The 16,093-nt window shown below is 41.6% G+C and overlaps 1 protein-coding gene across 3 annotated transcripts in view; it reads right to left on the bottom strand.

The window, feature by feature from the left end:
• Positions 1-16,093, bottom strand: part of MAP2K5 (mitogen-activated protein kinase kinase 5) — a 269,651-nt gene that overhangs the window by 151,281 nt on the left and 102,277 nt on the right. For 2 of the 3 annotated variants that reach the window (XM_055126993.1, XM_055126995.1), the window contains 3 exons: positions 9,865-9,933; positions 9,694-9,775; positions 2,178-2,239 (listed from right to left, as the gene is read on the bottom strand). In XM_055126993.1, the coding sequence (XP_054982968.1) occupies positions 2,178-2,239; positions 9,694-9,775; positions 9,865-9,933 (213 nt within the window). The remainder of the gene's footprint in view (positions 1-2,177; positions 2,240-9,693; positions 9,776-9,864; positions 9,934-16,093) is intronic. The other variant, XM_055126994.1, reaches the window with a different exon arrangement.

Below are 16,093 nucleotides of genomic sequence, written 5' to 3'. Positions count from 1 at the left end.
GCTGGGACCCCACTCAGGCTGTGAGAACACTGACTGCACAAACCTGATTGGTCCAATCCTACCAATGCTTGGTAGCTGCAACAGGAGACTGTGTTTGTAGCCTATTAAAATTTGCATAAAAATATACTTTCCCCAAAGTATATGCCTGATATGCCTGATCTATGCATGTACTGAGTTATCTCTGGCATGACAGCCCCCCTCCCCTATGCCGTCCCCCTAATTATCCTGGGTAGCCTGGTGAGCTCTGAACAGTAAAGAGTGGCCCCTGAGATGAACGGTACACAGAGTGGCCCCTGAGATGAACGGTACACAGAGTGGCCCCTGAGATGAACGGTACACAGAGTGGCCCCTGAGATGAACGGTACACAGAGTGGCCCCTGAGATGGCCCCAGCAGCCCCCAAGTAATACTGGGCCTGAGAACCCCAGGGTCTGGTCCGCACCGCCAGGCTGAGTATTACTGGGAATGGGTGTGCAGTCCTGAGGGTCAGAGAGGGTGACGCTGAAAATAACAAGTAGACGGATGATATGCAATCATATGTTTTTTCTATTTACTCACACACACACACTTTGGAGGCATTACACATGCTTAAGCCTCAGTACATCTCATAAGAAGCAGCAGATGAAGAGCAAAATTATCAAAAGTAGCTCTTCTACTCTGGCCATGGGCAGTTTCCATTATTATGACCTGATGAGCCAGAAAAGCTGTAGAATTTGGGCACATCTAGAAAAGCCAAGGTCTGATTTAAATTGCCTTTCACTAAAATAATTCTTGAAAATATTTTTCCTCAATAGGCTGACCCCGTCTGTGAGCTGGAGTGTGTAGTGTGTGTGTGGGTGTGTGTGTGTGTGTGGGATGTGTGTGTGTGTGTGCGCGCGAACGCGTGTGTGCACGCATGCAGTGACTCCATTCACTTCCGGGATGCCTGCATGGGGGAATGAAGAGTCTGTGGCCTTGTGTGGGAGCCCTTCAGGGGAGGGAGCAAAGATTGATGAAGTCCCAGAAAAACATGCTTCTCCTCTGAAGGTGGCCAATTTCTATTTTAGCCAAGTTCAATAGATAATGGAGTATCTAGTTTTTTTTTCTTTTTCAATTGGCATCCCTGCCTTTTTTTTTTGCCCTTTATTATACGTGTTATTAAACTTAAGAGCCAAGAACTGCCAAAAGCCACAAAGCATCCATTCCCCCTGAGATTAAAGGAGGAAATGAAACATTTTTATTTTCATCTAAAATCGTGATTTAAGGACTCAAATTTCATACTGAACTAATCTACCTAAACATGTAGATTAGAAGCGATTTAGCAGCAACAGCATCAGAAAAGAAAGTTCTCATCGCCCTGGGTAGTTCACACTAATAATTAGAAGGAAAAAAGGAAAGCTGTGAATTACAATGAACTAAGACTAAATAAGTGTCCATGTTGGATGAAAGGATGTGAGTTGTCAGTTTGATGTATAATGAACGCGAAAATCAGCCATTTAATTAAATGGTACATGGTATAATCACTTTGTTCTGCATTAAACTATTTAAGCCATCAGAGTACCTTTAGTTTAGCAATTGTTTACTATTATACCACCCCATGACTTCGCTTAGACACTGTTTAGCCCACATTATTCCAAGTTTGGAACCTGGGGCCTATGTTAGGTTAGCTGATATATTTCACTGGTTCATTAGTGAATATAAAAAATGGGGAAACAGTTTTTGAACACAAATGGAATAAATTCTGAGATGTAGCTTATGAAAAATTAAGAGCCAAGACATAAAGGGCTGGTACAAAGCAGGCATCTCCCTGGCCCCAGACAGTTCTATTTTAATGCAATAATTTAACAACACAAGCAACAAATATATAAGTATTTTCAAATCATAGGCCCTAACTAAAGAATGCTCAAAAGAATAACTCTGAAGAACTTGGAGTCTTTCCTGGACAATGCGAGGACTGCATGTCCCTGGAAGAAAAGGCAGGCCTGCTCGGAGGACCCATATGCAGGTGTCACATGCCTATGTGGAAACTATGGGCCAGTCAATGAAAAGAACAAAGGACAGAAGCTCTAAGAGGGTTGTAAAACCCCAGTAAGTCAACAGGAACTGAAGGAATTAAAAAAAAATCACTCTGAGAAAATATGGGAATAGAGTTACTAGAAAGATAAAATGGTCTAAATTCCAGGAGGCTCATACACTCACCGCTACTGCAATTCTTCCCAAGACATGCTCCGGAATTTTTCTATATACATCCAAAGATCCCCCTGTAGAAACAGACATGCGGTATTATGTATTCAAACTACTCTGTACTATGGATTCAAACTACTGTATCAGTGCACTGGGTTTCTCTCTTAGGTATTCAATATGCTAATATAGTTTTTTCTCTTCAATCATGCATGAGGTTTATAATTCAAATAGGTTTTTAGTCTGATTTTTTTTATGATCTAACTGTACTTTCAGGTGAAACATCACTCGATATTTCCCCTTTTATTTCCAAGTGTACAGTCACATGCATATACAAACTGTAGAAAAACAAGTTAAGCACAGGCTAAAAGGTATGCACTTAATATAATCCTAAACACGTGCATTTAGTGTAACCCTAAATATGTAAATATTAAATATGCATTTAATGCAAGCCCAAATAGGGTGAATTTAATGTAATCCTAAATTGTGTGCAAATGTGACTGTCTTACACCACACAATAGTTTTCTTGACTATAAACCAGGACTCCCTCTTAGAACTTTTGCAGTAACCAAATAAAAATCAACAAATATAAGATACAAACTACACATGAAAACTAATCCTGTAAAATAGCAATGTTAACATCTAAGAAATTGGAAGTTATGCTTCAAGATATGGTAATCAACCAAGACAAAGTCAGACTTGTAAGTTAAGAGTGCTCAAAATGTTCTTAAAGAAATTCTCTCTAGTTACTTTGAAAAATCACTTTGTGGGTTAGAGAAGAGAAACAATCTTTTATACCCTAACACATTCTCTACTTACCTCTTCCACCTCCTCTACACTCAGATTCGGCAGTCTGAGAAAACCTGAACTGTTTGGCTATGAATGTAACAAGGCTGGGCCACATCTATCTGTGTTCAATGATCAGCCTGGATAGTATCTCAACTAGAAGACAGCAGACGCTCAATAAACAATATTAAATGGTTACATAAATGAACGAGAAATTGTCATGTATTTCACCCAGTAGCAACAGTTATCCTGAAAGGAATTTCCAAAGAAGACACCGTGACATGTTGCAACAGTGCCACTAAAATAACTGCAGAACTTCGCTGGTGACTATTTTGAAGGAATCAAAAGTATAAAGAGAAGTGTATGCTTGTTAAATTTTATAAGTGGTTTAAAAATTCCAGGAAACTGAACAGAAAATTACTATTCACCATATAGGAACAGTTTGAACCATATATAATAAGCTTTCAGTAAAACTGAGGTCCATAGTCATTCTGTTTTATAGAAATTACTTGTTTATATCAGAGGTTAACATTCCTATGTACGACTTTACTACTGGATGATTTGTAAGTATTCGTCACATGATATTAATACAGAGTAAGTCATTCTTTTGAAATGCAGTCAAGTCTATTTTACAAATATGATTACTTTATGTCAAGCTTTCTTATGCTGAACATAGGTATTTTCCCCCGTATGTATATACGTGGACTGGAACAACAGCACAGCGGGAGGGCATTTATTTGCCTTGCATGCGGCTGATCCAGGTTCGATTCCTCTGTCCTTCTCAGAGAGCCCGGCAAGCTACTGAGAGTGTCCCGCCTGCACAGCAGTGCCTGGCAAGCTACCCATGGCGTGTTCGGTATGCCAAAAACAGTAACAACAAGTCTCCCAATGACATTACTGATGCCCGCTCGAGCAAATTGATGAACAAGGAAGACAGTGCTACAGTGCAGTATGTATATACATGTCTGTAGAAATGGCTTTTCTAAATGCTACTTTATATTTACACTGCTTAAAGAAGGAAGACACCACTTCTTTAAGACAACTTCCACTTGTATCTTCCCTATTCCGACAAGAAGCTGGTAAACCGAAGTGCAACTCACTCTTTTACTTTGTCCCTGAATGCTACCGGGAAGATAAGAAAAAAAAAAAAGATATTTCTGCAATGAGCTGAACCATCCTTACTTACTAAAATGGGATTCTTATTATAGATGCAATAAAAGTGAAAATATTGTAGAAAAAAATATCTTATGTTCTCATTGATCTTTCAGACGAACTGGCAGTTGCAAGAATAAACTGTATCACTGTCATCCTGTTTTTAATCAATTTGCTTGAGCGGGCACCAGTAACGTCTCCACTGTGAGACTTGTTGTTACTGTTTTTGGCATACTGAATATGCCACGGGTAGCTCGATCAATTTGCAAGAATAAACAGTCTCAATAAGATCAAGCTTCATCTGCTGGTCTTTGGAATACTGAAAAAACGAGGTTTATTGGGTCAGTCCTTGATGGAAGGGAATCGCTTGTCTGGCTCAAAACCAGAAGGCGCAAATGCATTCAGATATACAGTAAGAAGTCCTCAGAGGAGGTTTGTTTTTACATGGGATATAAATCAGGGCCTAATTAGCTAAATGGACAACAGTTTCAACGAGCTAAAATAAAAAGCCAAAGAATAACTACCATGATCAGCAGAACAAGCCAAAAGAGAATACTCCTGGAAAGAATTCACTGGGTCAGAGATCCCCACCTCGAGTCGTCAGGCCCTGGGTCCTTTGCCGTCCCTGTGCATGCTCTCTCCAGGGCTGGTTCTGCGTCACCACAAATTCACTCTGTCCTTGAAACACTCACTAGAGGTAACTACCGGAGAGGATGAGGCAGACCCACTCAAAATCAAGAATCTGTAGGAAGTCTCTTGGGTTTTAAGGAATTGGGCCAAAATGGCAAAGGATTTTGGTTTGACTTTTAGCTTTGCTCTCATTTCCATTCTACCAGCTTATCCCCAAAAGGTAGTTCTTAGACTTACAAGTAATCAACTATTAATGCTAATACTTACAGGATATTATGAAATATATTAAGATCAGTGCAACGACCTTATCTGACTGACAGAGAAACTGAGTCCCAGAGAGATGAGTGCATTAGCCAAAGTGATAAATCTGACTGAAAGCTCTGAAAGCTGGAACCTCTGAATTATCTGACTGGCAAAGAATTAAAAGATTTCCTCATAATATTACACATCCCGAGAGTCACATGCAAACATTTTACAGCACACACTGCAATGTGACGTCACTCACACATAACACTAGAGGGACACTGTAGGACACCTGTTAAAAGCATTTAGAAACCCACTTGCCTATGGTTTGAGCTTATTTTGCTCATGATTTTGAGGTCATTCATTTGCTGTATAGTTTCTTCCTGATAGTCCAAGGTCTCAGGTCATCTTTAGGTCAGTCATTTTGCTTGGCTGCTTTCCATTTGGGGGCCTTACTCAGTGGTGCTCAGGACTTACTTCTAGCCTGGCACTCAGGGGTCACTCTGGGAGGTCCTCAGGGAGCACATGGGGCCCGTCAGCCTCATGCAAAGCAAGCGCCTTACCCAAGTGGCACGACTGCTCCAACCCCTAGGCCAATTATTGTACTGCAAGCCACTAGCCACTAGAGGTGTCAGAAGGAAGAGTGTTGATTTGGAAAATTTCTCCACTGCCTAATAATTAGATGTTTCTACTGGTGAATCAGGGCTATAACTTTCATGTAACTAAAGAAAAAGAACTTGGTATTTCCCAATTGACACAACCCTCCTCTAACCAGCAGGAGTGTCTTTGCTATTTTCTCTTGTTCTAAATACCACCCTCTCCCAAACTAAAAAGAAGAAAGAAAAAAAGACCTCACAGGGTCTTTTGTTTAGACATAGACAGGAGTCTATGTTTAGACTCCTAATACAGGCTAAAATAAAAGGCAGCATTTTATAGAAATATAAATATGCAGTAAATGAATAATAAACCATATTACTGATACATTCATCCCAATATTTTCTTTCACTTGACCAGGATAATTATTAAAACTGATAAATGGAAAATGGAACCATAACTGAAATTTTCAGAAGTGCTCTTAGATTTGCTAAAACCAGAGTCCTTTCTTAGTAACACGGGTTTTTGTTTTTTAGTTTTTGGCCCACACCCAGTGATGCTCAGGGTTACTCCTGGTTCTGCACTCAGGAATCACTCCTGGTGGGCTCGGGGAACCATATGGGACGCCAGGGATCAAACCTAGGTTGGCTTCATGTCCGGCAAGTGCCTGCTGTATTATCGTTCAGGCCCCTTGTAACACTCTCTGAGAAACAACCTATTCTCACGTTGGTGATGTATTTATGTCCGTATGCTGAAAGGTCTGGGTGTTTCTGGGTGGATTCAGTTTTAGCTCAATGAGAAGGCACATTGCATCACTCTATCAGAAATCTCGCGACATATTCAAAGAAATTCAGACAGAAACCAACACACCTTACCAAAACTTTGAAGACCTACAGTCTAGTCCTGCTGACCTCCCTTCCCTGCTTGCCATCCAGATCCTGATCGTCCCCTCAGAATTCCCTCGTCACCCTCCGTCCAGAGGGGTCTGATCAGACCAAGCCTGCCCGCACTCTGAGCACTTACAAGCCCCCTAATGTCAGTCCCTCCCTGCTAAAATAAAACTTCCATGAAAGGTAGCTCTGATTGCCCATCAACTGCCTCCTCTGTGAGCCAGTATCTTTTGTTCTAACTTATCTTCTGCTCAAGAAAGGCCTGTCCCTTGCAAAATATACAGTGTGTTTCTTGTCTGTCTCTCCTAGAATTTTAGTCCTAAGATGACAGGAACTAATACGTCTTGTTCATTTTTCATTCCTGGTTTAGAACTTTGTCTGGGAGAACGTTCTCAATAGTGTGACCCCCCCAAAAAAAATATCAGATTAAAATACATAATGATGGGCCAGATAGATAATACAGGGTAAGAAGCTTGCCTTGCCTGTCTAAGAACTGTCTAAGCACAGACGATGGAAAAAATAAACTACGGTATACAATGTATATATAAATACACTGGTTTGGGGCCACACCTGGCTATGCTCAGGGCAGGCTCCTGGCTCTGTGCTCAGGAATCACTCCTGGCTCAGGAGGGAATATACAGTATTGGGGATTGAACCCGGCATACGTTGAACACATATACACATATGTATATATGTGTGTGTATATATATATGTCTATATAAAATGATATAAAATCTACATAATGGAATAGTTCTGGGGTTAGGAGAAAGCTGTCAACAGGTTTAACGGTAATGAAAGCAGGGAGAAAAGAAAAGATAGAGGATGCTATACAGTTTGGGGTCTGTGTAATTTAAAAAAATTTAAATCCTTGGGGGCTGGAGCAATAGCACATCGGGTAGGGCATTAGCCTTGCACGCGGCTGACCCGGGTTCGATTCCCAGCATCCCATATGGTCCCCTGAGCAACGCCAGGAGTAATTCCTGAGTGCAGGGCCAGGTGTGACCCCCCCCAAAAAAAAAACCAAAAAAACAAAAAAAATTTAAATCCTCAATTGTACTTTTTCACCACATTCTAAGACACTGACCTCCAATATGTCTGAATTATTGTTTTCTTAGCCTGAAATTCTAGATTCTACGCTTGTCACCCATGTGCCTACCTCCTGTCTCACTCAGAACGGTGTCTGACCATTGCTAATGTCTTGTCGACGGAGGGAGCCCAGGACTGTGCATTCAGAGCAGTGTCAGGCTATAGCTGTGGCCTGGGTCTGTGGAATTTGTGGGTCTATCTTGCCGTGTCCCATAGAGACAGAAGACCTGAGAGTGGTGACTGGCACTGCCCCCTCCACCAAGTGGACAGAAGATGCCACCCATAGGGAATGATCACAACAGGGAAACTGAGATAGAAAGCAGGCGCCAGAAACCAGAAGAAGGCGAGAGAGCCACAAGTGAGTGGCTGCTAACGGCAGAGTGTTTGCTTCTCGGGAGATAAAAATGTACTTAAATCGGGGCTGGAGCGATAGCACAGTGGATAGGACGTTTGCCTTGCACGCGGCCGGCCCGGGTTCGATTCCCAGCATCCCATATGGTCCCCTGAGCGCCGCCAGGAGTAACTCCTGAGTGCAGAGCCAGGAGCTAACCCCTGTGCATTGCCAGGTGTGACCCAAAAAGCAAAAAAAAAAAAAAAAAATGTACTTAAATCAGTGATGCTGGTTGTGTGCAAACTCGCTGACACATTAAAAGCCACTGCATTATATACATATGAAAAGGATTAATCTTATGGCATAGGCTATATCATCTCGATGAGACTTATTCAGGTCTCCGTAAATTGTCTGGCAGTTTCTGCAGTGTGGTTGGCGGTCATTCCATGCCAAAGCCCCAAGATGCTGCTCCAATCCTGAGATGCCAAAGGTGACCTGGGCCACCCCATAAGTGTGCTGGGTCACACCCAGCAGGGCTCAGTGCTTGGGGCCTCTGGGGCTGATGCTCAGGGACCAGGTGCCGCCAGGGAAGTGAGCCAAAGGTGGCTGCATGCAAGGCATGATCCTTAATTCCTGTACTTGCTCTCTGGCCCCTGAAATATTTTAGGCCTTCCAAAGAGAACTATGAAAAGTCACACAATAATAACACAAAAGTGAATTCTTAATACAATTTTCCTAGTTAGTCCTCTTGAATAGTAATTGTCATGTTACCCACATGGTTGTTAAGAGTTTTATTTATTTTTATTTTTTTTTTTGCTTTTTGGGGTCACATCTAGCGATGCACAGGGATTACTCCTGACTCATGCACTCAGGAATCACTGCTGACGGTGCTCAGGGGACCATATGGGATGCTGGGAATCAGACAGAGGTCAGCCATATGCAAGGCAAACACCCTACCCGCTGTGCTATGGCTCCAGCCCCAAGAATTTTAATTCTTGATATCTGCAGTAACTAATTGAGAACACACTAAACATTGTATAGCTCATACCATCATTGTTGGTCATTAACAAGTTTTGCAGGATATGGATTAAGTGCATAGTTATACACTAGATCCCCCAAAATGAACCAATGTATATTAAAAAATATATATTGCATTTTAATGCACTAATCACTGAAAAACTGAATAAAGAAAAATTTGTTTTGATTTAAAATGGGTAAATAATAACAATGATGATATCATTTCACAGATAGGGTACAAAGGAATCTACATTTTTTTTTTTTTGTAAAATTAAGATCAAGAAAAACTACCAAAATAGAAATGGAGAAAAAAACAAAGGAAAGAAACAGTTGGGTCAGAAGGATAGAAAGCACACCCCGACCTAACAGCTGTGTTGGAAAACAATTTCCAATGTTGCAATTAAGAACTGATTTCTTTCTAAAAGACACAGGACATTGGGTTAATAGTTTTCTTTAAAAGAAAATCTGTTTTGGCTATTGAAACATTAAAAGAGCAGAACATCTGTTTTGCTACTAAAGACAGATTGTAGACAGAATCAAATATCAAACCACTGATGAGACTAGCATTTAATCTGTCCTATTTAAATTTTCAACAAAAGTAAATAAAATTATATTTTTAAAACTACACATTAACTGTAACTACTTAACACTGAAATCCAAATGCTAGTTCCAAAATGCTTTATCAAATAAAAAAAATAATTATTAGCTTATTCCAATTACTCCCATTCTATATGGCATTAAAACCAGATATTGAAGCACTGTACCCCCAAATAATTTTTAAAGTATTATAAAAGGGAAAACTCACCATCCATGAATTCCGTACATATTGAAATTCGGTTTTCTACAAAAAATGCACCATAAAACCCTATGATATATGATGAATCACACTGTAACAAAAATAGGACAAAAGTAGTTAAAAATCTGCAGGCCAGTTGCACAGGCATGCGTTAAGAAGGAAAAGACCAAGAAAAATTACCTTATAAAGAATTTCCAATTCAGACATAATTTGCTTCTGAAGTTCCAGTGTAATATCTAGGAGTATGACCTGAGTATCAAAAGGAATCAACAGTCACACATTCATGCAATTTTAAATATAGTCAGATTGATTACGAAATTAATACACTAAGAAATAGTGTGGTTTTAAAAAAAATCTACTCCCCCCTTTTTCTCCTCCCTGCCATTTATAATTCCCAGAAATACAAACAGTCTGCACACCCCTCTGACCCTCTGCATTGGGGGAGGTGCTACAGAAGTGATTGATGGCACCAAGGAAACAGCCAGGTCCCGGAGGTCACGATAATGGCCTTAAAATCAGTTAAGGTATAACGCCCTTCATTCACACACCCTTTTTGGCCACAGTGGTTATTTTCCAGAGAGGCAGGCAGAGATGACCCTGAAACCATTTTAAAAAGAATTGTAATTCAGGTATTATGTGATAAGCAGAGAGGATGAAGACTGAGTGCTAAGGGTTTTGTTACAAAACAGAAAAAGATTTTTAAAAAATCTTTTATTTTTTGTTTGTTTTTGTTTTTTGGGTCACACCCAGCAATACACAGGGGTTACTCCTGGCTCTTCACTCAGGAATTACTCCTGGCGGTGCTCGGGGGTTACTCCTGGCTCTGCACTCAGGAATTACTCCTGGCAGTGCTCGGGGGACCATGTGAGATGCTGGGAATCGAACCTGGGTCAGCCGAGTGCAAGGCAAACACCCTCCCCGCTGTACTATTGCTCCAGCCCCTGAAAGATCTTTTTAAAATGGGGTAATGGTTCTTTGCTAGTACCATCATAAAATGCTAGAGCTTCAAAGTAACTGTGAAAAGACAGGTATCCAGGAGGACGGTGCTCAGGAGTCACTCCTGGCTCTGACTCAGGGATCAGTCCTGGAGGGCTTGGGTGATGCAAAGCGAGAGCCCTACCCGTTGTACCATGATTCCAGCCCCAGGTACCTCTGAAAGTTTTTCATCTAATCCTCATTTCAGGGATTTTTAACGATCAACTTCTCAAGTTTTCCTGAGGAACTCCTACGCGTACATTTTACATTACTGACATCCAGGGGCAGGGGAGGCACGAGGAGAAAGGCACAGACATTTTCTACTGAGCTTGCTTTAAGAAAATCTTTAAGGAAATCTTTCACAATAATTATACACCTTAGTAAGTATAATATGAGACACTTAAATATTTCTCCCAATAGTCATTTCCCAGGAGTATCCACTTACATTTCTGTATCTTTATGCAACTTCACAACCTAATTAATTTATCTAGCATCCTTCAGATTCTAGGCCATAAAATATTCGAACTATTAACACCCCTATTCACATGACAAGTACCAGGATTCTAATCTTCAACAACTCCTCTGCTAAAAGAAAGTTTATCTGCCTTAGAGCCCTGCTTCCTTTCACTGTAGTTTACTTTGAACTTCACTGTATTACTGTATCACCGGCATCCTGTTGTTCATCAAGTGGCTTGAGTGGGCGCCAGTAATGTCGCCATCTGTCCCTGTTGTGTGCTAATGTACCCCGAAGGTGTATTGGGGGCTTTTTCAGGGCCAGGGGAACGAGGACCATCATTGTTACTATTTTTGGCGTACCGAGTACGCCACGGGTATCTTGCCAGGCTTTAAACCTACTCACTTAAAATGAAATGAGAACACTTTTAACTCCAGAATAAGATAACTCTCTGGGGCTGGGCGCACATCTTACTAGTGAGAAAAACCAAAACCCAAACAACTCTCTAGTTGATTTCTCACAAGACGGTTGAGGATCACTTTTCTGAAGTTGCTAAAATATCAACTTGATTTATTCCGTGTTAGATTGGACCTCTGAAAGGTCCTACACCTCCAGTCCCCCTCCCCCCAATGAGAAATGAGATGATGGATGATGCCACATAGCAAGTCAATACCTTGGAATCAACCTTCCACTGGCCAAAATACATTCCCTTGACCATCCCCCAGCACTAAGCTAAGATTCTGGCGCGACTGTCAAGGAATCTGTCCTCTGTCTATTCTAGGTGGTGAGTCCGGCTCCTCTGCCTACGATGCCCCACCAAACACCGGAACCCCAGTGAAATCTGCTGCTTCCACTGCTCCCGTACACCCAGGTCCGCTCTTCTCCCTCTAAATAAAAAAGCTGCTTGGAGACGGGAAGGAAATGAACTGCTTGACTTCTAAAACAGAATTTAAAACCAGAGGACATAAACACCATAACAAATAAAAGTGCCACACTGACCCAAAAGGTTGTGAGTGATCCAAGACGTGTAGAGCCAACTCACTTACAATGAATAAATCCTGATCTTTCTTGGGCTTTGCTAAGCTCCGGAAGAGCGGAGAGTTCCTAACGGCAGGAAAGTGAGTAATTTCTGAGGACTTGAGAGGGAAAGTAAAAATCTCCCTGAAAACAAGTCGATAGAAATTTTCTTCTATTTCCTGGGAAACTTGGCACTCTAGTGGAAGGTTAATTTCCTTTCCCCTGGGCACGCCTGTGAGTGAGCCTGAAAAGGGCTTTAAACAAAAAATAAACAAAAAGCAAGTTCCATTCCTTATTTGAAAGCAACAGGGAAAAAAAGTGTGGCCAACAGTAATTTTCTGTTTCAAGTGCAAGGTAAGGATGTGCTCCCTGAGAGTCCGTCTAGTATTTATTTGTTTCCCTAGGAGGGAGACCGTGTGCAACGCAGAGAGAATCTGACCGTCAAGTGTTTTATGGCGAAGGGGTTAAGTGCGGAACAGAAATACCTGAGTGCCTTTCCACGGCTCTCTATACACCTCCAGGACAAATAAGGATGAGTTGTCAAGTTAAATATAAGCAGTCAAGTGACTGAATTATAATTTACTCTGTGCTCAATTTAAATTAGTGTGAGGCTATTAAAATATACAGTATAAATACGGCAATTCATCACAAGCTGTCATGGATGGCTTCATTTATCTGCCGGAGAGGCACGCGCGCCACTGAAGGCAAGGGGAGCAAAATCACAGGTCAAATTAAGCCGCTGTTCTGTTTTAATTCGCTTATTTAATCTGTGGCGACATAATTGTCTTTTACAGTATGTACAACTCAGAACGGAAATTTGGGAGGATTACAGTCAGTATACAGATGATTAATCAAACGGTCCATTTAAATGCTAGTTTAAAAAGCAGCGGAGACCCAAAGCAGGCAACACATGATAATCAGCACACACGATCGACAAGGAGATGCCTGTTGAGTTTCCCCATCAGAAAATAAACAATGCCACCAAAGATTTTAGAGAATACACTACTGACCTCAAAACATTTTGTTAGCAATGGCTGTTTGGTGCTTTCCTGTTTGTCTTGCTTTCCTATGCCCCCAACCCCCTAATCACATTTGAGTTTGATATATTTAATCATTATCAGATGTATTTTAACACAGCATCATTATCAACAGTTATCTTTACAATATGACCAGTAGGTAAAGGGATATACATGGTAACCTTTCAACGTCTGTATTGCAAACCATAATGACCCAAAAGGTGGGGAAGGGGAGAGAGAGAGAGAGAGAGAGAGAGAGAGAGAGAGAGAGAGAGAGAGAGAGAGAGAGAGAGAGAGAGAGAGAGAGAGAGAGAGCCTCCAAAGAGGCAAGTGGGGTGGGGGATGGGGACATTACTGGTGGCAAGCTTACACTAATGAATGGACAGGTGTCAGAACACTGTATGACTGAAACCCAATCATGAGCAACATTGTAACTGTGTATCTCATGGTGATTCAATTAAGAAATAAAGATATTCAAAAATTTTAAAGGCAAAAAAGAAATTAGATAATTTAGAAAAATAAAAAAATATGATCAGTGGGTCGAAGCGACAGGACAGCAGGGAGGGCGCTTGCCTTGCACGTGGCAAACCTGAGTTCAATCTCCGACACCCCATATGGTCCCCTCGAGGAGTGGTCACTGAGCACAAAGCCAGGAGTAAGCTTTGAGCACCGACGGGTGTGGCCCCCAAACCAAAAATTAAATAAAATTCAATGGGATCAGCATCATTTTCAAAATATTCTAAGACAGAAATATTTCTAAATTTAATAGTATAAAATATTTAACTCAACCTGCCTTTAAAAATATCTAAAGTAGTGTTTGCCCCCTTTGATACTCTGAAAAGAGATTTTACAACATGCTTCTCTTGCTGAAAAATAAGAACAATTTTGAAGCATAAAAATCAGAAATATTTTGAATAGGAAGAACAAAATCAATCGTTCCTCAAGTGCTCTAATCGAATCGCCCCCACGGACGTTCCAAGTGTAGGTCCAAGTGACCACTTGACTTGGGAAATTACATTTCCCTCATGGTCCTGCATAAGCACCAGAGCCCTGCAGGTAACCGTATTTAGACCAGGATTGTGATTTGCTGCTCTCTCAAATCCCTCTGCGACACCAGGCAGACTGTCGCACAGCTGAGGTCACGGAGGTTCAAGCGACATGCTTGAAGTCACACAAAAGTCACAAGGGGGTCAGGAAAAGATCAAATGCACTTCTAACTCTTAACCTTTCATTTCACCCTTTTCTATATGGAAAAAAAAAAAGGCGAAGAAACACACTGGGTGGAAGCGATGGCCCATACAAAGAACAATATGGGAAATTTTGCATGTGAACTGACCCTTCTGAAGCAGTTACTCCAAGAGAGTGAATGAACTAAAGAACGAATGAAAGAACAAGATGGACTGAGTAAGTCCCCTATTCATTGAACTATGCGCTGAGCATCCAGTCACCGCATGTGGCTTCCATGGAGTCCTCTCAGCAAGGTTCTGCATAAATCAATGAGACATGAAGATAAATAACATCTATTCTCCATCTCAAAGAGATTTCAAGAGGAGAGGGAAAACGCACACCTATAGCCAAACAGAAAATGTAAGGGCATTGTGTATGAACATCCATAAAAGACACGTATGGGGGCTGGAGATATTGTGCAGAAGAGGGTGGGGGCGTGCTTGCTTTGCAGGTAGCTTGCTGGGGTTTGATCCCAGGTTCCACATATTTTCCCCCCCACCCCTGCCAGGAGTGATTCCCGAGTGCAGAGCCAGAAGTAAGCCCCGAGCACCACTGGGGTTGGCCCAAAACAAAACAAAAAAGACACAGAGAAATCTAGAGAGGTCTAAGGGGAAAAGTGAGTGAGTGATCTATATACTACATGTGACAGAGTTTATTCAAATTAATTCAGTGGAAGAGCAGAGTTTAGAGTTGACCTCTGAGAAGGGTTAAGGCTTTTGATAGGTGTAGACACAGGTGAAGTCACTTTAATTAGAGAAAAATATGTGAATCGAATAGCTTAAGTAGGAAGTATCTGGGTTCAAATAAAGCAATGAGCTGACCTTAAAAGCAACACAGGAGTCAGGCCAGAGAACGATGCTGCAGAGCAGTCTGATGGGGGCAGGAGCAATGGTACAGTGGGGAGGGCAGCTGCCTTGCACACGGCCGACCCAGGTTCGATCTCCAGTATCCCATATGGTCCCCAGAGCACTGCCAGAGCACTCAGAGTGATTCCTGAGTGCAGAGCCAGGAGGAACCCCTGAGCATCGTCCAAAAGCAAACAAATGAAAAAAGCAGTCTGGTAACATACTGTGAAGGTCTTAAGATCTATCCCAGAAAGTCTGAGTTTATTTGAAAAGTAATGCAGCGTTTTTAATGACTTGCAAAGGTGTGATACAAATTGTGTTTTCTTAAGTCAAATATAAGAAGAGTGAGCAACAAGAAAGGATAGAGAACGTGGACCTGGTAAAATTTGCCTTCAATGAAATCCTTCTTCTGTTATTTACTGACTATGGGACATTAGCATCAGTTTTCTGTGCCTCAGCTTCTACACCTGTAAAATGGAATCCATAGTTGTTAGTGGCAAAAGGCCAGTGTAAGTAGAAAGTGAAGAAAATGCAAGACAAGTACTTAGGAACAATACAGATTATCACTAAATAGAAGCTCCTGTTTCCGAGAGAACAGTTTAAGAGCTGGCCAACATGCAAAACACCAGCGCCTAGATCAGAGTAGTGGCAAGAAAAACCCAAAAAGAACAAATGGAAGCTGAGAAGTCAACAGGCTTGCAGGCACTGGACACTGGTCAAAGCAGGACAGGGATCCTCGAGAGAGGGAACATGAAACGCGTATCCTGGCTGTCCACCACACTGACCAGGCGGCTTCCGGGCTTCAGTGCTGTCAGGGACAAGGGGTGAAGCCCAGTCACCCCCAAGCGGATGTCTCCTGGGGGTCTGTAATAGCC

Source organism: Sorex araneus, chromosome 2 (genome assembly GCF_027595985.1).
Source record: "Sorex araneus isolate mSorAra2 chromosome 2, mSorAra2.pri, whole genome shotgun sequence".
Taxonomy (NCBI): Eukaryota; Metazoa; Chordata; class Mammalia; order Eulipotyphla; family Soricidae; genus Sorex; species Sorex araneus.
The sequence above is the reverse complement of the archived record's forward strand: the minus strand, read 5'-3'. Positions and strand labels throughout refer to the sequence as shown.